Source organism: Rana temporaria, chromosome 10 (assembly GCF_905171775.1).
Source record: "Rana temporaria chromosome 10, aRanTem1.1, whole genome shotgun sequence".
Lineage (NCBI taxonomy): Eukaryota > Metazoa > Chordata > Amphibia > Anura > Ranidae > Rana > Rana temporaria.
The window spans coordinates 21,402,797-21,426,120 of record NC_053498.1 but is presented as its reverse complement, the minus strand read 5'-3'; the positions used below and the strand labels follow the sequence as shown (position 1 = coordinate 21,426,120).

Here is a 23,324-nt window from a genome sequence, read left to right as displayed (position 1 = left end):
GCACTGTATTAAGGAGAGGATGACCGGGGCCATGTATTGCAAGATTTTGGGCAACAACCTCCTTCCCTGAGTTAGAGCTTTGAAGATGGGTCGAGGCTGGGTCTTCCAACATGAGAATGACCCAAAGCACACAGCCAGGATAACCAAGGATTGGCTCTGTAAGGAGCATATCAAGGTTCTGGCGTGGCCTAGCCAGTCTCCAGACCTAAACCCAATAGAGAATCTTTGGAGGGAGCTCAAACTCCGTGTTTCTCAGCGATAGCCCAGAAACATGACTGATGTAGAGAAGATCTGTGTGGAGGAGTGGGCCAAAATCCCTCCTCCAGTGTGTGCAAAGCTGGTGTAAAACTACAAGAAATTTTTGACCGCTGTAATTGCAAAGAAAGCCTACTGTACCAAATATTAACATTGATTTTCTCTGATGTTGAAATAGTTATATTCAGCACTGTAAATACATCAGGTCCGGGGCTTCATCAGGGAATGCATGGCAAGGGACCCTTCAGCGCCCTGAACCGACGACGGGTGCCAGAAAGTCACCGCCGATCCAGGACTCATTCATCTTTATGAATGTGAGTCTGTCCACGGACTCTGTGGACAGACGGGTCCTCTTGTCCGTGACCACCCCACCTGCCGCGCTGAATGTCCGCTCAGATAGTACGCTGGAGGGGGGGCAAGACAATAACTCCAGCGCATACTGAGCGAGCTCGCGGCAGGTGTCCAATCTGGCAACCCAGTACTCCATGGGGTCGTCGGTGCTCATACTGTCAGAAGCACCGACGGACGCCATGTAGTCTGCCACCATGTGGGCCAGCCGCTGGTGGTGACTGCTGCTGCTGCTGCTGGTGGTGGTACTGGGTCGCTCGGTTTGGAAGAACATCCTCATCTCTTCCATTAGGTCCCCTGCTCGGCTGCAGCTGGGTGCAGCCACCTGCTGGGTGAGATGAGGGGGGACAACTGGAGGCCGGGGAGTTGCCTGCTCCAACCGTCTGACAATGGCTGCCTGCAGTTCCTCCATCCGGTGCTGCCTCCGGCTGGCTGGGATGAACTGCTCCAGTTTCCCCTTGCACCTGGGATCCAAAAGGGTGGCCATCCAGAAATCATCCCTCGTCTTGATGGTCTTAACCCGGGGGTCCCTCCTGAGGCATCTGAGCATGTGGGCAGCCATGGGGAAGAGCACAGCCCGCTGTGACTCCTCAATGCTGGCCAGGTGAATGAGGTGCGACTCTTCTTCCCTGAGGCGCTGCTGGTCAAACTCAGACATGCCCAACCCCCGGACTATCGGTGCCCCCAACACCGGCTCTCCCTCCTGACCAGGCCCTGACTCCGGGACGACACCAGCAACCACCTCCTCCTCCTCTTCATCATCATCCTCCTCCTCCTCCTCCTGGTCCTGGCCCTGGTCTCGGTGGAGCATTGCTGACTCCTCCTGCTCCACCAAGGCACTCTCCCCAGCCTCGAGCAGGCGATCTAGTGTCCTCTCCAGCATGAACAGTATTGGCAGCACGCTATTGAGGCCAATTTGCTCACTGCTGACCATCTTGGTCGCCTGCTCGAAGGAGGACAACACTTGGCAGACCTGGTTTATCTGCCCCCACTGCGCACAGGCGATGAAAGGGAGTTGTGGTGAAGCCCTCTGAGTGCCTAGTTCCATCAGGTACTCCCTCACCGCCCTTTGCTGCTCCCACAACCTCTTCAGCATGTGGAGGGTGGAGTTCCACCGCGTCACACTGTCCACAATCAGCCTGTGAAGGGGCAGATTGTACTTCCGCTGCAATTTGGACAGGGACGCGGTAGCGGTTGGGGAGCGCCTGAAGTGGCTGGCAATCCTACGCGCCTTTGCCACAATGTCACTCAACCCTGGATAAGTGCGCAGGAACTTCTGCACCACCAGGTTGAGGACATGTGCCAGACAGGGCACGTGCGTCAGACTGCCAGCATGGAGGGCGGCGAGTAGGTTGCTGCCGTTATCGCAGACAACCATACCTGGCTGGAGCCTTCGGGGTGTCAGCCACTTCTGGACCTGAGCTTGAAGTGCTTTCAGCACTTCTTCTGCAGTGTGTCTCCGGTCCCCTAAACTAACAAGCTGGAGCACGGCCTGACAGCGCACGTGCCCCACACTTGAGTAGCTACGGGGGCGCTTGCTGGGAGGCTCAGCAGCTGCGGAGACAGTGGCTTGAGGGAGACCAGCAGTTCTCCCCTGGACACCCCGGGGCGGCACCACAAGATCGGTTGCCGACGATCCCTCACCGACGCCTCGGAGGGAAACCCAATGGGCCGTGAAGCTGATGTAGCGTCCCTGCCCATGCCTGCTGGTCCAGCCATCCATTGTCAGATGAACCCTGTCGCTGACAGCGTGATCCAGCGACAGGGTTACATTCTGAACAATGTGCTGGTGTAGGGCAGGGACACCAGTCCTGGCAAAGAAATGGCGGCTGGGGACACGCCATTGGGGTTGGGCCTGCTCCAACATCTGCCTGAAGGGGTTGCTGTCAACTATGTTGAAGGGCAGCAGATGTTGGGCAATAACCCTTGCCAGGAGCCCATTGAGGGAACGCACACGTCGGTCTCCAGGGGGGAAGGGAGTGGTGCGGTCAAAGGCGTCTGAAATCGACGCCTGGCGCCGGACGGCAGTGCGGGACACAGACGTGGAGGGTGCTGTGGAAGTAGAGGTCTGGCTGCCGGTACCAGTACCTCTACTAGAGGGAGCGGGGGGGCATGACCTGCTGGAAACAGATGAAGATGTGGCAGGGGCTGCTGTACCCTGCTCACTTGTGGTGGTGGCGCTGCTACCACCACCACGCTTCATCTCCTCATACAACGCCCAGTGGTTTATCCTGAGGTGCTGGTTCAGGGCTGTGGTACCCACCCGAGCCAAACACTTCCCTCTCTTCACCCTCACTTTACAAATCCGGCAGATGGCCACGGTAGGGTTGTCTGCCACCAGGGTAAAGAAATTCCAGACAGGTGACTTCAGCACCGCCCTCCTGTCAGATGGGGTGACGCTTACTTGCACCTGCTGGGATTCGGTGCGCACAGGTGGAGCTGCCTGCTGCTGCTGCTGCTGCTGCTGCTCCTCCTCCTGACACCTCCTGCTGCCATCACCAGTGGAGACCCTGACGATGGTCTCCCTGGTGGTGACCTGGCGCACCGTTTCACCAGGGTGCCTACCTTCCCCGTCGTCACTGACGTAGTGAGCCGACGCGTCAGATGGCAACCATGATGGGTCACCCTCTTCGCCCCCAGAGATGTCAGACCAAGGGCTGAGATGTGTTGGTCTGAGGGAACCACGTGACATGGAGCCTCTAGCCTGGCTCCGCTGTCCCCTCACCCACGCCTGGGTCTGACTAGGTGCTGCTGTTTCCTGCACCAAAACAGCAGCACCAGTTTGAAGGGATGTCTCTGGGATACTGCCAGCAGGTATCCCATCCTCCTCATCCATCCCTTCAAAAAGGTCCTGACCATCAGGACAGAGCTGGAGGTCTGCCTGATGCATGGCCTCCCCCAAGAGATCCCTATCACTGTCGCTGTCGAACAGTAAGATGCTGGACTCTTGGGGGCTGGGGGGGGGGTAGTACAGGCAACGGTGTAATGGTGGTACTACTGTGAGTCGGGACCGACGACTCAGTGGCACTGCTGTGCCCCATGTAGTCCACCACTACTTGAGCCTGAGATGGCAATATCGGGCGGCTGCCCGATGGGAAGAACTCCCGGATCAGGCGTACTCCCCTTGCACCCGATCCTCTACCACTAGTAGGGGCACGAGAGGTACCCCGTGCTGGCAGCGATCCAGCACTGGGAGTAACTCCCCTACCCCTACTGCCACGGCCACGGATGCCGCTCATAATTGCTGATATGTGTGTGGGGGGGTTAAACTTTATTGGGGGGGAAAATGTGAACAAAATGTGTTTTTGTGTTTTTTTTACAAGACAGGCACGCAGACAAAGACGTACACAGACAGCTACTAAACTATAAGAAAAGTAGTACACCAGACAAGGACTAAAAAATTAAAGAAAAAAAAAAAAAGCACTAAACAAACACTAACTTTTTTTTTTTTTTTTTTTTTAAACACAAAACACAGACACTAAACACACACTAAGCTAAGCTAGATGAAATAAATGTACACTAACAGTGTGTACACTTACTACACAAAATTTAACTAAACTGAACACAAAACTTAGCTTTTATAAAAGCTCTTTAGGGAAAACTAAACAAAATTTGAACTGAGATGCCTATCAAATATCACTGAACAGTGAACCTGCAAGATCTGACAGTAACACAAGATGAACAAAACTTAGCTTTTAGAAAAGCTCTTTTATAAAGCTCAGATCAATATGTGTTCTGAAATCTCTTGCAAATATAACTGAACAGGGAGGATTGCAGGATCAAACAGTAACACAAATGAAAAAAACAGCACAAAACAGCACAAAACGTAGCTTTGAAAAAAGCTCTTGGGTCTATTGCTTTGAAAAAAGCAGTTGATATACTGGAAAAGATCCACTGGAATCACTAAATAGCAATGCTGGTGATGATCTAAATCAATCAAGAACAAAGACACAGGAAACCAGGAACACAGAAACAGCCTCCACACTCTATAGCCAGCTTCTGAATCTGCAATGAAATGGTGCTGGGAGTGAGCTTATATAATGTCCATGCAGGCAGGTTCCTATTGGTTGCTAACCTGTGACGAGTGTGGAAGGAGAACTCTGATTGGCTCTGATGCAAAAGGGCGGAGCAAATAATCGCGCAATATTCCTATTGCCGAATATTCGCATTGCGAATATTCGGCAATATAAAATGATCGCTTCAGCTACTCGGCCCAATGGCTCTAATCATACCAGCAATGCTTTCAGACGTCTATGGAGATCACTAGGATGTGATCTGTTTTAAAAATGAAACTGTAAAAATCGCTCTGATGCGGAAGATCGGGGCGAGGAAAATAATCGCGCGATATTGCGTTTGCCGAATAATCGCATTGCGATCTTTCTGGAAAATTCAATGAACGCTTCAGCTACTCGGCCCAGGGTCTCTAATGATACCAGCAATGCTTTTAGACGTCGATGGAGATATCTAGGATGTGATCTGATTCAAAAAAAAAATTGTAAAAAATCGAATATTCGGAATTGCGAATATTCACCGCGAATTTCGAAATATAGCGCGATTTCTCGAATATGCTATATTCGAGTCGAATATTCGCAATGCGAATATTCGTGAGCAACACTAATGATGATTGGACATTCAAGGGATGTACCACCAAACAAGTCTGCGATTATCTTGAGAGCCATGATGGATATGAAGTACATTACACGAGAAAAGACTCCAAGATAAAATGTACTAAAAAATAGGCACTATACAGGAGTGCTAAAATGACGCTATTAAAGAAGAATTCAGATTAGGGAAAAACTGCCTTACCGCTACTTGTCTCTTATGCAGCATTGTTGTAAGAGTGGCATACTCTTCAATCCCATTGAATACCTATGTTTGCCAAATAAAATCTCAATGCAAGATATCATTTTTTTTGTAGTGTAATTTCTGTGTGTGTGTTTAAAAAAAAATATGTGTCTGAGTTGAAATTAGGGGTACATGGGGGTAGTGGCGTATCTAGGGTATGGCAGCCATGGCAAGTGCCATGGGCGCCATTGGGGAGGGGGCAGCAAAAAGCCACCCTCTGCATGAAAAAACACCCACCTGTTCTCCCGCACTAATGTAGCTCCCGGGGCCGCGCCCGCCCTGCTGAAGCGAGGTGCCGGCACAGCAATTGCTAATATTTCTCCTGCCTGGGGAGGGGAGTGACAGGTGCACCCAAGACGGCCGATGACTGGCCAGACCGGATCCACATATGGTAGTGGCTGCGTTTGATGGCACAGTGGCTGCACTTGATAGGCACAGTCGCTGCAATTGATGTTTTTTTTTTCAGTTTGGTTGCGCCCCTGCCCAAAAAAACAAATAAAAACATGGTACCTTTTAGTAGAGATAGCCTCATACATAAATATCCGAAAACCAAAGATACCTCTAGTTCCAGGGCCTTTCTCACTGATCCCAGGGTCCTTTTCTCCCATTATGGGGCCCTTTATTATGACCCTGCAGCGGGACCCCTTCCTGCCATCTTGAGTAGGGTTGCCACCTTTTCTTTAAGCCTAACCCGAAGCGGCACACAGAACATTATTTTTAGTAGTGTACACTTTACATATATTTTGTGATTAAATAATTATTCTAATTGTATATATTTATTCACAAGCGTCCCCCCCCACCCCCCTTTTTACATCAGAGTCCATCGAGTTCATTTTTACATCTGAATACACAGAGTTTCCCATTTGCGCCTGAATCTTTAGGCCTCGTACAGACGAGAGGATATCCGTTGGAAACGGTCCGCCGGACCGTTTCCAGCGGACATTTCTGCTCCCGATTTTGATCTGATGGGCTGTACACACCATCAGATCAAAATCCCAACGGAAAACATACGCGGTGACGTGCCGCGCCGTCGCTGCGACGATGACGTGCGCGACCCTGGAAGGTAAATACTTCCACGCATGCGTCGAATCACTTCGACGCATGCGAGGGATGGGGATCGATTGGACTTATCCGATGAGTCTGTACAGACGACCGGATCAGTCCAACGGACAGGTTTCCAGCGGATAGATTTCTTAGCAGGCTAAGAAATTTTTATCCGCTTGAAAACCATCGGCTGGAGAAATCTCCGCCGAAAAATGTCCGCTAGGCCGTACACACGACCGGATTTGTCTGCTGGAACTGATCCGCGGATAAATCCCAACGGACAGATCTGGTCGTGTGTATGAGGCCTTAGAGTTCCCCTTTACATCTGAACTTGCAGAGTTCCTTTACACTGTAAGGAGGGACTGTTAGTGCCGGTTCACACTACCGCGACTTGGGATCCGACTTGTGTCACCCCCAAGTCGCGTGACATGAGAAATGACATGTTAGTCTTAATGTACACTACTGAAGTCGCTCCGACCTCAGAAAAGATTCCTGTACTACTTCAAGGCAACTAGTACCCATAGATTTCAATGGAAGTCGCCTCCAAGTCGGATCACTGTCTTAACTGAAGCAACTTTCCAGGAAGTGAAAATAGTTTTCTAAGGCAAACCCCTCCCTCCCACAGAGCTGATTATTATGTGATTGGCCACTGGCAACGTCGCCTGTCCTGGAGGCGACTTGAAGTTGCTCCAAGTAGCGATGAAGTCGCGCTCAAGTCCTCTCCATGTTGCCTTGTAAGTCGCGCTGGAAGTCGTGTTACCCCAGTGTGAACCGGCACTAAGGGTGACTCTGCAGACTCTGATATAAGGGAGAACTCTGGGGACTTTCATTTAAGGAAGAACAGTGAGAACTCTGATGTAATGGGGGGACACTGAAGACTGTGGTGTAAAGGGTAACTCTGATATAAGGGGGTCTCTGGTAACTGGAATGTGTGCGGGGGCCAAAGGCACACACAAGATGAGAGGGGCAGGAGGAGGAGCAGATCCTACTCTCTCTCTCACCTTTCCCGTCCATTCTGGGTCTGGGCAGTGTGAGAGAGAGTGTAATAGACACTCTTTGCTCATAACTGCAGTCAGCAATCCTGGAGCCACAATAATGGATAATGAACAAACAGAACCCGGCTCAAGAGCTAACCCACTTATTTGGCAGGGGGAGGAGCCATTGGGAGACCCCAGAAGAGGAGAATCAGAGTCTCTCTGTGCTAAACCATTGAGAAGGTAGGGCTGGTAAGGCTGGGGTCATATATATGTGAATTGGATGCGGGTTAGAGTGTCTGCTTTCATATAGCATATGCAGGTTTGGAGGTTTATGTAATCTTCAGCCCTAAAAAAAAAATTGTTTAACCACTTCCCGTCCGGTCAATAGTCAATTGACGTCCAGGAAGTGGTTGTGAAATCCTGACTGGACGTCTATTGACGTCCTGCAGGATTTCATGCCGTGGGGGCGCGCAGTAGAGGAGAGCCGATCGGACAGGGGGGGGGTTCGCGCTGATTGTTTATCAGCGCAGCCCCCCCTCGGATGCCAACACTGGACCACCAGGGAGTGCCCCCCGGGGCTCAACAGAGCAAAAAACATAAACATAAACAAAAAAAAAAAACACCAAAAAAATTTAACACAATCGATGCCAATCAGTGCCCACAAATGGGCACTGACTGGCAACATGGGCACTGGCTGAAATGATGCCCAGCAATGCCATCAGTGCCACCCCTCAGTGTCCATCAGTGCCACCCAGTGTCCATCAGTGCCACCTCTTAGTGCCCATCTATGCCCAGTGCCCACCTATCAGTGCTCATATGTGCCACCCATAAGTACCCATCAGTGCCAGCCATAAGTGCCACCCATGAGTGCCCATCATTGCTGCCAAAGAGTGCCCAGTGCCGCCTATGAGTGCCCATCAGTGCCGCCTATGAGTGCCCATCAATGCCGCCTATAAATGTCCATCAGTGCAGCATACCAGCGCTGCCTATCGGTGCCCATCATTGCCACCTAATCAGTGCCACCTCATCGGTGCCCATCAGTGCCGCCATATCAGTGCCCATAATTAAAGAAGAAAACGTACTTATTTACAAAAAAAAAAAAACTTAGAGCTAGATTCACGTACCCTTTACGTCGGTGTATCTATTGATACGCCGCGTAAGTTGAAAGATGCGTCGTCGTATCTATGCGCGCTATTCAGAGAACTAGATACGCCTGAATTCCTGCTTCATCCGTCCGACGTAAGTCTTAGTACACTGTCGTATCTTGGGTGCATATTTACGCTGGCCGCTAGGGGCGCTTCCGTAGATTTACGTGTAGAATATGTAAATGAGCTAGATACGCCGATTCACGAACGTACTTGCGCCCGCTACGCCGTTTACTTAAGGCTTACGTCCGGCGTAACGTTACCCCTGCTATATGAGGTACCTTCCACATTTGAATTAGGCGGGCTTACGCCAGGCCTATTTACACTACGCTGGCGCAACGTACGGCGCCAGATCTTAGAGAATACTATTCTGGGCTCCCTATTTTACGTCGGCGTAGCGCATATCAGATGCGCTACGCCGGCCAAAAGATGCGCCGAGCTACCTGAATCTAGCTCTTAATTTTTTTCAAAAATGTCGGTGTTTTTTTAGTTGTTGTGCAAAAAAAAAAAAATCCCAGAGGTGATCAAATACCACCAAAAGAAAGCTCTATTTGTGGGAACTAAATAATAAAAATTTCATTTGGGTACAGTGTAGCATGACCGCGCAATTGTCATTCAAATTGCGACAGTGCTGAAAGCTGAAAATTGGCCTGGGCAGGAAGGTGCGTAAGTGCCTGGTATGGAAGTGGTTTAACATGTGCAAAAAAAACGTCTCTGGCAGTGGAAGGGTTCATATATGCTTAGATAACTGTGTCCACCTGACAATTATTTAGTACTTGCACACCCATTTTTTATTGAGGTTACGCATTTGAAATGTGCCAAAATAAATGCACTGCCTTATTATTAGGTACAAATAGGAGCGCTACGGAGAGTGAATAAGCACACTGGGTTCAGTGTTCTCTCTCCAGTGCCATCCGGGTGACATCGACCATGAAGACCCTGCTGAGCTTGATATTGGTCATCTTCATCTCTGTTACTACAGGTGAGAAGAATTCACTAATAACATTTCATCTTATACTGGAGGTTCCACATGACCATGCATGATTTTCCCTACAATCTTTTAAACGACGCAAAATTTGACGCTGGCCCGACGATCATACTTAACATTGGTTGCTCCTCATATAGCAGGAGCAACGTTACGCCGGAAAAAGCCTTACGCAAATGACGTAAAAAATTCCGCCGGGCGTACGTACCTGAATCGGCGTATCCAGCTCATTTGCATATTCTACGCTGAAATCGACGGAAGCGCCACCTAGCGCCAGCGTAAATATGCAACTAAGATGCGACGGCGTAAGAGACTTACGCCAGTCGGATCTTAGCCTAATTTCGGCGTATCTTGCTTTCTGAATACAGAAAGAAGATACGCCGCGTAAATTTAAAGCTGCGCTGGCGCATCTATAGATACTCCGGCGTAAATTCTTGCTGAATCTAGCCCGATGAATGCAAACTAATTCTAGGAGCATTCTACTCAACCTCATACACTTGGCTGTCATTATGATGCTGAGAGCAAACAAAGCTTAGAAAGGAGCTCTTAAGAGGAAATCATTTATGTACTGTGTGTACTTTTTTTTTTTGGGAAGTGCTCCCAAGAAGAGCCAACCTAATGCCGCGTACACACGATCATTTTTCAGCATGTCTAAAAAACGACGTTTTCCCAACTTCATCATTAAAACGACGTTGCACACACACCATTGTTTTTAAAAAATGATCTAGCAAAGCGCGGTGACGTACAACACGTACGACGGTACTATAAGGCTCCATTCACACTAATGCTTTTTTTGATGCATTTTCCAGAAATGCAGAGACATTTTTTAACATGGTTTCCTATGGAACATCAATGCTTTTTTGTGCCTCTGCATTTTTGGAAAGGGTCAGGGACTTTTTTTCCTCCAAAAAGCAGTTTTTTGCATGCAATAGAATTCAATGGACCTGCATCCAAAACGCAAGTAAAGCGATTTTGCCGCGATTTGCGTTTTCTTTTACCTGTTTATAGCTGGTTGTTAAAGGAAATGTAAAAAAAATAAAAATTACTGGCAAAAAAAACAAAACGCAAATCGCGGTAAGAACGTACGTCAAAAAATGCAGCAAGCACTGCAAAAAGCATTGCAAAAACACTCAAAAGCAACATGCATAGGTGTGAATCGAGCCTAAAGGGGAAGTTCTATTCGCTTTGGGGCTGCTTTAGCTGATTCCGTGTTAGTAAAAGACGATTCTGTCTGTTACAGCGTGATGATTGTGCTTACTCCATTATGAACGGTAGTTTTACCAGAACGAGCGCTCCCGTCTCATAACTTGCTTCTGAGCATGCGTGGGTTTTTTTTCCGTCGTTTTAGCTCACACACGATCATTTTTTACAACCCGAAAAATTACATAGTTTAAAACGACGTTAAAAAATGCAGCATGTTCAAAAAATATAATAATTGTCGTTTTTCAGAACCTGAAAAACGATGTGCAGCCCACACACGATCATTTTAATGTTTCATGTTGAAAAATGATCGTGAAAAATGATCGTGTGTACGCGGCATAAGAATAAACAGGATGTAGCTGTCTCTAAATCATTCTTATGCACTTGGCTGTCAGTTTGTTGCCAAGAGCAAATAAAAGACAAATGTGAGGCATATGAGATCAAATCTACTGTAGACACCACATCCCATATATTAATTGAAACAAAAAGGGAGGGGGGGGGAGGGTAACAAACCCAGGGACTTTAAACGGTGTCAATAAAGAAAAAAGTATATCAAGTAGAAAAATACATATTTTATTAGATTTAAACATACATAATTAAAAATGGAAGTAAAACAACCACAATTTGATCCTAGGAGGATATACGTGACTTCAGAGAGAGCCACATTGATGACCTGTACATGGAGTGCCCAACATGTTTTGCCCTGAACAGGGCTTCGTCAGGAGCTTGTACAAGGCATACTATAAAAGGAAAAGGGAATAATCATGTATGAAAAATCAAGCATTGAGACAATAATCAATTGATAAGCTCAATGTACACTGCGCATACTTAGGACAAGTATAGTATATTGAAATGATCGTTTTTACATAAAAACAGTAAAAACGATCATTTCAATATACTATACTTGTCCTAAGTATGCGCATTGTTCAGGGCGAAACATGTTGGGCACTCCATGTACAGGTCATCAATGTGGCTCTCTCTGAAGTCACGTATATCCTCCTAGGATCAAATTTTGGTTGTTTTACTTCCATTTTTAATTATGTATGTTTAAATCTAATAAAATATGTATTTTTCTACTTGATATACTTTTTTCTTTATTGACACCGTTTAAAGTCCCTGGGTTTGTTACCCTCCCCCCCCCCCTCCCTTTTTGTTTCAAGAGCAAATAAAGTTTAGAAAAGAGAGAAAAGAGGAAATCATTTATTGGTAGCTTTTCAGCTGAGTAACTTTTTTATTTTATTTTTTGGAGCGCCAACCTAAGAATGAACAGAATGCATGCAAGCCGTTTCTTTCAGCAGTATCTCTAAAATCAATTTCTACCGTTTTTAGTAGAAACTGCTGAAAGGACTAGTAAAAAATGAAAGGACTTTTATTTTCTTGCCTATCCTTTAGGGCAGGGATATGCAATTAGCGGACCTCCAACTGTTGAAGAACTACAAGTCCCATGAGGCATAGCAAGATTCTGACAGCCACAAGCAAGACCCCCAGAGGCATGATAGGACTTGTAACCATCCGATGAAAACGGTCTAAAGGACAGTTGTCATAGGTTAACCGATGAAGCTGACTGATGGTCCGTCGCACCTACACACCATTGGTTAAATACCCGATCGTGTCAGAACGCGGTGACGTAAAACACAACGACGTGCTGAAAAAAACGAAGTTCAATGCTTCCAAGCATGCGTCGACTTGATTCTGAGCATGCACGGGTTTTTAACCAATGCTTTTGCATACTAACGATCGGTTTTGACCTATCGGTTAGGAATCCATCAGTTAAATTTTAAAGCAAGTTTTTTTTTTTTTTTAACCGAAGGTTAAATATCCTATGGCGCCCACACACGATCGGTTTGGACCGTTTTCATCGGTTTAACCTATCGTGTGTACGAGGCTTTATTGTACTGTGTATTATGCCTTGTACACACGACCGGTTTTCACGACGAGAAAACTGCCATTTTTTATATTGGTGTATCGTGTGTATGCTCCCTAGCAGTTTTCGCGACTCTCTTTTTTCTCGTCGCGTTTCCCGTCATTCTTTTTCTTCCTCGCGGAAAACGGTTGTGTGTATGCTTTTCCGAGGGGAAAAAAAACGTTCAGAATCAAGTATGCAGCCCAAAAGCAGCCCAAAGGGTGGCGCCATGTGAAAGGAACTTCCCCTTTATAGTCCCGTCTTGCGTGTTGTAGGTCACCGCGCTTTGGTCGGACGTTTTTTTGCATGAATGTGTGTATGCAAGTCAGGCTGGAGAGGAATCATGTCGGGAAAAGCTTTGTTTTTTTTTTCCTACCGAGAAAAATGGTCGTGTGTACGAGGCATTAGTGAAATATACCCTATTGAAGTTGATACAGCCTTCTGTTTCTTCCAAAGCCCCTGCATAATCACTTGTGATATTGATATCATTTGTCACATTATAAGTCACTAACATTCTGTGATGTCTTTACAGATCCTTCATTTCTAGAAACGATTAATACACGATCTTCCTTATATTACAGAGGCTCTTGACTGCCATCTTTGTGAGAGTTTCCTAGCACCGACCTGCAACTCCTTAACCAGCGAGACCTGCCCAACAAATGTCACAAAATGTTACGCTAACGTTATAATGGAGAAAATTGGTAAGAAGATCTCTTTCTTAAAGTGACACTAAAAACTCTGGGTAAAAAAAATGATATATATACAGGGCCGGATTTGCTCTCCCTGACGCCCCAAGGCCAGGTTGCACAATGCACCCCCTCCAGCCAACCGAACCCCCCCCCCCAATCAACGGAGAATGGCAACCGGAGGGGACAGGGGCAGCACGGTTAGTTCAAATATTTTGTGTTTCTTTTTTTTTTTTTTTTACTTTATCCCTTTTTCTTTTTTTTCTTTTTTTATTCGTAGCTTGTTGTTTCCTTTTTTTTTTTTTTTTTTGTGTAATTTTCTTATTATTTTGAATATTATTTTTCTTATTCTTTACTTTTTAATTACTTTTTTAATTTAATTGTTATTATTTATCAATTTTTTTTTTCGCTTAAATTTATTGCTATCGCACAGGAGAAAGCAATTCCCTATGTCATAGCAATTGGAGGTGACAGGTTCTCTTTATTGACCCTGTCACCTCCAAAACAGAAGTCCTAGCACTGTGCTAGAACTCCTGTCACAGCTGAGATGGGAAGAGCACAGCTCACCCCTCTCACTGTATACATAGGAGGCAGGGACAGGAGACAGACTCGGCGGCTGGGGGGAGGACGGAGGAGTCCCCGAAGGCAGAGCAAGCGGAGAAAGGTATGTGGGGGGAGGGGAGAACAGACAGCAACACACATTTGCCGCAATCACTTAACGAGCGAGCGGATTCCCCCAGTCAATTCTCCCACACAGCAACTTACCGCCCTCAACTGTATGTTACGGCCGTCGGGGGACTCCAGGGATGGACTGGCCATAGGGACTACAGGGAGTTTCCCGGTGGGCTGATGGCTCAGTGGGCCGTTTTTTAAAACTGAGATGCTGCTTGGAGGACTTTTTTAACGCCCTGGCAGCGCCCCAGTGTGAAAGCACTCAGGCTTTTACTCTGAGACTGCAGCGGAAGCGTTTTTCAATCGCTTTACAGGCGCCCAAAGGCGCCTAAAAAACGCCTCAGTGTAAAAAGGGGTCCTACACTCACCCCCTCTCTTTTACACTCACTTTCTTTTTCTTACACTCACCCCCTCTCACCCCCTTTCCCTCAACCCTCCCTCTCTCACCCTCTCATAATATACAATAATGGATGTAGGGGCCTTTTGGTGGGCGTGATTTTTCGGGGGGGGGGGGGCAGCATTTTATTGAATTAAAGTGGGCCAGTCTGGATGAAGTCCAGGGCCGAATTTTTGTCCCAGTCCAGCCCTGGGGGACTCCATGCCACTGCCGCCCCTTGGCTCCCTGCCGCCCCGAGGCCTGGCCTCGATGGCCTTGTGGGGAATCCGGGCATGTATATATATATATATATTCTATTAAAGTATGTATGCTTACTCAAAAAAGTATTTTCTTTTGCTCTCAGCCTCCTGCAAATCCCCAAATTACTTTTTTCCCCTCTACTACCTGACTTCCTGTTAGAGGGTGGCTGCGTTCATTCTCCATGGTCCCTCTCATAAGTGTGCACACGGGGTGTGCTGGGTGTGCGCGGGCACACCCTAATCACTCATGCACATCGCGAGGACTGAGTCGGACTGACATATTTTGGGCAACCCCCCCCCCCCCCCCACACACACACACTCTGCTGCTATTTAAAAAAATATTGTTCAGCTAAGGACCCGAGGGCAGAAAAGGGATTATTTAGAAACTTTTGAGTGCAGGCGGTGTGATCTACTGCACTGTAGTTCTGACAATTGCATTAAAGTCCCGGTCTCTTCTATATCAATCCTCTGAGCAGGCCGGGGCTTTAATTTACTTGGTCAGTGGTCTGAACCACTGTGCAGTAGATCACCCCGGCTGTATCCAAAAGTGGGTAAATAGTCCTCTTTCTGCCATGGACCATGTTGCACAGCTCAGTTAACACCAGGGAGGGACGCTACGGGCCATGGGCTCTCAGCCTCGGAGGATCCTCCAAAAAAAGCGCTGCACCCTGTCCCTGGGCCACAGGTAAATAAAGGTAAATAAAGCCAACTGGACCAGGTGCTGGTGGAGACAGCAGGTGGCCGCCTGTCCAGCATTCCAGCAAAACCCTGCAAGACAAAGGCATAATGAGCTAGTATGCATCGCATACTAGCTCATTATGAAATACTTGCATCAGAATGATGTCGTGAATCAGCGTTGGCACTCCGAGCACTTGGCTGACATCTTCCACCAGAGTTACTTCCGGGTTTGCGGCTCCGGCACTCTGATTGGCCAGGGCCCGTGATGACATCACTCCCGTGCATGCTGAAACTGGAGATTGTGAAACCAGGGCCGGTGCTACCACTAGGCAAACTAGGCAGCCGCCTAGGGCGTCCCTGCTGCCTAGGGGCGCCCGGCCACTGGTTTTCCTACTCTCTTCTCTCTGCAGCAAGAAACTAAGTCTCAGCATCAGCAGGCAGCCGCCGCTCCATCTGCACATAGTGCCAGAGGTGCAGCGCGGGCAGAGAACTGTGTCTTTGTCCCGACCCCCGAATGAATGGAAGCAAGCAATCATTCATTGGTTGGCGCTGGTAGGCTGCATTGATGGGCGCTTGTGAGGCTGCATTGATGGGCGCTGGTGGGCTGCATTTGATGGGCGTTTCATTAAAAAGGTGGGGGTAGTATACGTAGGCAGGGCAAAGAGGGTGGAGTTGGGGGTGGAGCCAATAGGGGTGGCAAAATCAGGTTTCGCCTAGGGTGTCAAAAATCCATGCACAGCTGCATCAGATTCTGAGTGCACCAGTTTTAGTAATTACCCTCCTTAGTGTTGTGGAATAGAACACTGTAGTTTGCATTTATGCATTATCACTCAGTTCTTTGCTATGAATGCTTTTTGATTTAAAATAATAAATTATATTTGTATGTTCTGGTATTAGCGCTGTGCTAATTTCCTGCTGTTTTTACACTTTTTTTTTTATTTAAGTATTTGTGCTTGAAGAAGCACCCACCTAATTATGTGAATCAGTAGTGGTTACAATTAAAATTATAAAAAGGACTCACAGTAAGGGGCAGATTCACAGAGATCTGCCCCGGCGCATCGTATCTGAGATACGCTACGCCGCCGTACCTTACCTGGCTTTAAATCGAATCCATAAAGAATTTGCGCCATAAGTTACGGCGGCGTAGTGTATCTCAAGCGGCGTAACGGCGCGTAATTCAAATTGGCGATTAGGGGGCGTGTTTCATTTAAATGAAACGCGTCCCCGCGCCGAATGAACTGCGCATGCTCGGTTTCTAAATTTCCCGCCGTGCATTGCGCTAAATGACGTCGCAAGGACTTCATTTTTTTTAACATAGATGTGAATTACGTCCATCCCGATTCACGGACGACTTACGCCAAAAAAAAAATTCAAATTAAACGCGGGAACGACGGCCATACTTAACATGGCAGGTGTAACTATACGCGACGAAACAGCAGCTTTAACTATACGCCGGAAAAAGCCAACTACAGACAACGTAAAAAAATGCGACGGCCGCTCGTACGTTCGTGGATCGGAAATAGCTAATTTGCATACTCGACGCGGAAAACGACGAGAACGCCACCCAGCGGACGCCGAAGTATTGCATCTTAGATCCGAAGGCGTACGAAGACGTACACCTGTTGGATCTAACCCAGATCTGCCCCTACATTTTTAGAAATAAAATAAAGATTAAACATCAAAATCGAAAAAAAAAAATCGAATTTCTCTCAATAATACTAACCTATATGTCTTGCTTACCTAGGACCTCTTACCCTTTACCAGAGTTCAAAAGGATGTCAAAGGGGCAAGGATTTGTGCGCTAGTAACTACGATATGGCCATGGGGACCATTGAGGCGCATAGCAGAGTAAAGTGCTGTGAGGGAGACAACTGCAATACCGAGTCACCGCAACGTAAGTTGGGGGGAAAATAATGGGAATTTAACAAAACCATTTCAACCACTTCAATACCGGGCACTTTAACCCCCCTTCCTGCCCAGGCCAATTTTCAGCTTTCGGCGCGGTCACACTTTGAATGTCAATTGCGTGGTCATGCAACACTGTACGCAAACATCATTTGTATCATTTTTTTTTAAACAGAGCTTTAGAGTTTTACATATTTTGCTAAACAAACCGAAAATGTTGGAAGAAAAAAGTTTTTCTTAGTTTCGGTTATAAAAATGTGTAAATAAGTATTTTTTTTCTTTACTAATGGGCACTGATGAGGCTGCACTGACAGGAACTTATGAGGTGGCACTAATGGGCCCTGATAGGCGGCATTGATATGCAGCACTGATGGGCACTGATAGGCAGTGCTGATGGGGAGGCAACGCAGGCATCACTAATGGGCACTGAAAGGCAGCACTGATGGGCATAGGTGGGCATCACTGGTGGGGCTGCACTGATAATCATTGCAATGATTATCAGCGCCAGCCCTGCCTGTCAGGAGAGCCGCTTATCGACCCTCTTCTACTCACACACTGTTAGGGTTGCCACCTTTTCGTCAAGCCAAACCCGAACACTTTAGCGGCGCACCACAATTTTTTTGTAGTACATGCTATAGGATTGTAAGAGACTTAGGACACCTTTGAGTTACCCTAGGAGAGTAGTAAGGAGGCGCGCATAGTGCGCTGCAGTGAACAGTGGCTGTGGCCAAATTGTGTTAACAGTGGAGAGGGGGTGGACTTAAAGGGGCATGGTGTGCCCATAAAATATGATTAGATTAATAAAAGAAATGTCACAGTTAAAATATGAACCTAGCCTACCTTAAAAGTGGACACTGTCAATCAGTGGGGCAGTGGACGCCTGGACGGTGTCAGTAGTGCAGTGGTTGGTGTCAGTGGGGCAGTGGATGATGTCAGTGGGGCAGTGGTTGGTGTCAGTGGGGCAGTGGTTGGTGTCAGTGGGGCAGTGGATGGTGTCAGTGGGGCAGTGGTTGGTGTCAGTGGGGCAGTGGATGATGTCAGTGGGGCAGTGGATGATGTCAGTGGGGCAGTGGTTGGTGTCAGTGGGGCAGTGGATGGTGTCAGTGGGGCAGAGGACGGTGTCAGTGGGGCAGAGGACGGTGTCAGTGGGGCAGAGGACGGTGTCAGTGGGGCAGAGGACAAATGTGTCAAAAGTGTCCGATGTGTCCGCCATAAAGTCGCAGTTACAATAAAAATCGCAGATCGCCGCCATTACTAGTAAAAAAAAATATTAATAAAAATGCCATAAAACTATCCCCTATTTTGTAGATGCTATAACTTTTGCGCAAACCAATCAATAAACGCTTATTGCGTTTTTTTTTTAACCAAAAATATGTTGAAGAATACGCATCGGCCTAAACTGAGAAAAAAATGTTTTTATATATTTTTGGGGGATGTTTATTATAGCAAAAAGTAAAAAATATTGAATTTTTTTCAAAATTGTCGCTCTAGTTTTGTTTATAGCGCAAAAAATAAAAAACTCAGAGGTAATCAAATACCACCAAAAGAAAGCTCTATTTGTGGGAAAAAAAGGACGCCAATTTTGTTTGGGAGCCACGTCACTCGACCGCGCAATTGTCAGTTAAAGCGACGCAGTGCCGAATCGCAAAAGTGGCCTGGTCTTTGGCTGCATAATGGTCCGGGGGTGAAGTGGTTAAGAGAAAAAAATTCTAGTGCTTTTGAAATGCTTGAGAACAACGTGGTATTAGAGATTTTCTGAAAATATGTTTTTTGACCTCGATACTATTCATATAAAATATATTTGCTGTTAAGAGAGTGTATACTTTATAGTACCATATATATTGTGTCCTGACAGTTGTGATCCCAGATAACTTGCAGGAGAATGGCGTGGAGTGTCCGATGTGTGCTGAGAAAGGAAAGAGCTGCACATCAGAGAACGTCCACAAATGCACGGGAAATCTGGATCGATGCTTTAGTCTCATTGGTGGAATCTATACTGGAAGTAAGAAGTCACCTTCAATTATTCAATAGATCGTGTTATACTAATACCGGATGAGCAAAATTGAGAGCTTTTCTTTTTTTATGTCCCCAAAATATGGGTGGAAGTTGTGTGATTTTGGCATCATTTCACTATATTGGTGAGATTCATTCTTGCCCAAGGTGAAGGTGAACTTGAAAGGGGATCGCACGCCGATCACTTACTAGAATCTTTCTTTTAACACAGCTAAGCAATTGAAACATTTTCTACGCTTTCTAATTGTACGATGGCGTACAATACAGAAATACAATGGGGTGGATTCAGGTAGGGGCGCGCACTCTTACGGAGGCGCAGCGTACCGTTTTAACGCTGCGCCTCCGTAAATTACCTGCGCTACGCTTCATTCACGAAGCAGTAGCTCCGTAATTTGCGTGTGGGCTCCCTAAAACTGCCCGGCATAAGGGCGCGTAATTTAAATGATCCCGTAGGGGGCGTAGATCATTTAAATTAGGCGCGTTTCCCGCGCCGAACGTAGTGCGCATGCTCCGTCGGGAAACTTTCCCGACGTGCATTGCGGCAAATGACGTTGCAAGGACGTCATTTGCTTCAACGTGAACGTAAATGGCGTCCAGCGCCATTCACGATTCACTTACGCAAATGACGTCATTTTAAAACATCGCGACGCGGGAATGACGGGTATACTTAGCATTGGCTGCCCCTGCTAATAGCAGGAGCAGCCTTACGCGGAACCCGACGAACGCAAACGACGTAAAATGCGTCCGGTGGGCGCGCGTAGGGTTGTGAATCGGCGTTAGTATGCAATTTGCATACTCTACGCTGACCACTACGGGAACGCCACCTAGCGGCCATCGTAAGAATGCAGCCTACGATACGACGGCATAAGAGCCTTATGCCATTCATATCTTAGGCTGCAGTCGGCGTATCGACCTTTCTGAATCAGGAGCAGTCGATACGCCAGCGCAACTAAGCAATTGCGCTGCGTATCTATGGATACGCAGACGCAATTGCTTACTGATCTACCCCACTATTAATATTAAATCCAACACAAACAATACAGCACAATCCTGCCGCTACACATTCTAGTATTCATAGGTCTAGTTTACACAAATCAAAAACCCCACTTCTGGTACCAAATATTTTATCGCGGTTAAATGGAACTTCCACTTTACGGAACCCTCTCCCCCTTCGGTGTCATATTTGGCACCTTTCAGGGGGAGGGGGGTGCAGATACCTGTCTAAGACAGGTATTTGCACACACTTCTGGGCATAGACTCCCTCACCGAGGATGGCGGCGGGGGCAGTCGAGAGACAAGTGATTGCTCGGCTGCCAACATTGGGGGTGCGCTGGACAGGTAAGTGTCCATTTTTTTAAAGTCAGCAGCTGCAGTATTTGTAGCTGCTGGCTTTAAAAAAAAAAAATATTTGAGTGGACCTCCGCTTTTAAGTGATTGTAAAGGTTTGTTATTAAAAAAAAAAAAAAAAAAAACGAAACAAGTTATACTTACGGTATATACTCGAGTATAAGCCGAGTTTTTCAGCACATTTTTTTGTGCTGAAAATGCCCCCGCTTGTATTTGAGTCAACTTTTTGCGCCTGATCTCCCGGACTTTGGGGACCCATTACTGGCCGGCCGTAGGTCCCCTGAACCCCAAACTTCCTCTACTACTGTGCAAAGTTTGTTGTACGGGGGACCTACGGCCGGGGAGCACCGATTTTTCAAAGCCGGGCACCCCTTCCATAGACTCCCATGTTAAACGGTCATTTCCCCGGTGATTTCGGGGACCCGGTACCAGCCGGTCGTAGGTCCCCTGGACCCGGAAGTTCGCACACATGTAGCCCCATTTCTTCCCTACAAGTGTGCAAAGTTTGTTGTCTGGGGGGCCTACGGCTGGGGAGCACCGATTTTTCAAAGCTGGGAACCCCTTCCACAGACTCCCATGTAAAATGTCAGTCTAGTCATGGACACAGTGAGGCATGGGCACAGTGAGGAATGGGCACAGTGAGGCAAAGTGAGGCATGCAGATGGACACCCTAGGCTTATACTCGAGTTAATAAGTTTTCCCAGTTTTTTTGTGGTAAAATTAGGTGCCTCGGCTTATATTCGGGTCGGCTTATACTCGAGTATATACGGTACCTGCTCTGTGCTAGTGTTTTGCACAGAGCAGCCCCGACCCTTCTCTTCTGGGGTGCCCCGACGGTGCTCCTGGCGCCTTCCCTTCATCAAGTGCCCCCACGGAGAGCCGCTTGTCTGTTTCCATTGTCATAGACAGCAGGACTCGGCCCCGCCCAATGCTCTCGTGTCACTGGCTTTGATTGACAGCAGCGGGAGCCAACGGCCCTAGCAACCAGTTCTGGAAATGTAGTTATTAGTTAGTAGGGGGTGGCTGTGTCCTCTATTTCATTCTGGGACACTGTATTGTCCCAGAATGAAGGTGCCCGGGGACCAGGACAGACATGTCAATTGCAGGACATTTCCGGGCAATCCAGGACACGTGGGCACCCTACATTCCTATAACATGAAGTTATCTAAGGTAACTCCCTATATCAGTGATGGTGAACCTTGGCACCCCAGATGTTTTGGAACTACATTTCCCATGATGCTCATTTATACTGCAGAATGCATGAACATCATGGGAAATGTAGTTCCAAAACATCTGGGGTGCCAAGGTTCACCATCACTGCCCGATATTAAGGGCACGTGGCCTTGTAAATTCAGGAGGAGGCAACACGTTCATCTTCTTTTTTGAAGGCTCTGATAATGGTTGTATGGATTTTGGGTGGGTCCCCACAAAAAATAAAATAAAAAAAAACACATAAACAAAAGCATGGAGTCCCCCAAAAAAGACCTAAAGGGCTTAGTATTGAATGTGGCTTTTTTGCCCCTGAAAATATACACATGATCAAATGATCTGGGGTAAATTCTAAAGGGGGAGGTTACACTATTTCTGTTCTGTTCTTTTTTACAGTTATTTGTGAATTATTTGTGAATCCCAGGCTCAGTGATGGGACAAGGCCACCAAAGCCCAGGGCAAAGATGTCTAACTGCGCCCCCCCTTCTCTTAGGGTTAGCGTCAGTAAACCATTCTGCCCAGGGCAGCCTCCCTTCCTGCCCACCCCTTGTCCCGGCCCTGCCCTTCCCAGGCAGATAACTAAATGGGCCAGGTAGAGATGGCTTACTGGTTGTTAGAATACTGATGGTCATTCTGAGCTGGAAACTGACATATTTATTTAGCAGAAGTACTTCTCGCTGCAGTTGCAAGTTCAGCTCTGCTAAACACCCATTTTGGGTTCAAGCAGATCATCACTAATAATACCTATAATCTTAGTTACAGGTGGATTTTCTGATTGGACATTCAAGGGATGTATCAACAAAGAAGTCTGCGATTACATTGAGACCCATGGTGGATTTGATATACCTTATCTTGATAAAAGCACCAAGTTGCAATGTACTAAAAAATAAGCACTAAAGCCCACATGCTTGAGGAATTCTGATTAAAATAAAATTGCCTTATTGTAGAATTATAGGAGTGTGATACTGTTCCATTATCTATACAAGGGAAACAATAAAAAGTTTAAGAGTGTGCGTTTAAAAAAAAAAATGTGTACGTGGGGATAAGGTTATGTATGAGTTTAACCCCCTCAATACCGGGCACTTTCACCCCCTTCCTGCCCAAGCCATTTTTCAGCTTTCAGCGCTGTCACAATTTGAATGACAATTGCGCGGTCATTTTTTCCCCCACAAATAGGGCTTTCTATTGGTGGTATTTGATCACCTCTGCGGTTTTTATTTTTTTCGCTATAAACAAAAGAAGAGCGTCAATTTAAAAATATATATATATTTTTTAATTTTTGCTATAATAAATATCACCAAAAATATATAAAAAAAAAAACAAATGTTTTCCTCAGTTTTGGCCGACACGTTATTCTTCTACATATTTTTGGTAAAAAAAAATCGCAATAAGCGTTTATTGATTGGTTTGCGCAAAAGTTATAGCGGCTACAAAATAGTGGATAGATTTATAGCATTTTTATTTTTTTTGCGGCGA

The 23,324-nt window shown here is 46.8% G+C and overlaps 2 protein-coding genes across 3 annotated transcripts in view; both read left to right on the top strand.

Annotated features, from left to right (window-relative positions):
* The window catches only part of LOC120916410 (phospholipase A2 inhibitor and Ly6/PLAUR domain-containing protein-like), a 32,773-nt gene extending 27,264 nt beyond the window's left edge, over positions 1-5,509 (top strand). For both annotated transcript variants that reach the window (XM_040327369.1, XM_040327367.1), the window contains one exon: positions 5,221-5,509. In XM_040327369.1, the coding sequence (XP_040183303.1) occupies positions 5,221-5,342 (122 nt within the window). In that variant the 3' untranslated portion in view covers positions 5,343-5,509. The remainder of the gene's footprint in view (positions 1-5,220) is intronic.
* A 3,940-nt stretch (positions 5,510-9,449) lies between these two features.
* Positions 9,450-22,789, top strand: LOC120916409 (phospholipase A2 inhibitor subunit gamma B-like). The gene is made up of 5 exons (XM_040327366.1): positions 9,450-9,596; positions 13,284-13,403; positions 17,119-17,268; positions 19,135-19,281; positions 22,605-22,789. The coding sequence occupies exons 1-5, from the start codon at positions 9,545-9,547 to the stop codon at positions 22,736-22,738; spliced, it is 603 nt and encodes a 200-aa protein (XP_040183300.1). The 5' UTR covers positions 9,450-9,544; the 3' UTR covers positions 22,739-22,789.
* Positions 22,790-23,324: the final 535 nt, after the last annotated feature.

Bases quoted from the DNA above. Each gene is read 5' to 3' on its own strand.
- LOC120916409 (XM_040327366.1), top strand. From the start codon at position 9,545: ATGAAGACCCTGCTGAGCTTGATATTGGTCATCTTCATCTCTGTTACT. The intron at 9,597-13,283 runs GTGAGAAGAATT...CTTATATTACAG, and splicing joins CTTCATCTCTGTTACTACAG to AGGCTCTTGACTGCCATCTT. The intron at 19,282-22,604 runs GTAAGAAGTCAC...CTATAATCTTAG, and splicing joins TGGTGGAATCTATACTGGAA to TTACAGGTGGATTTTCTGAT.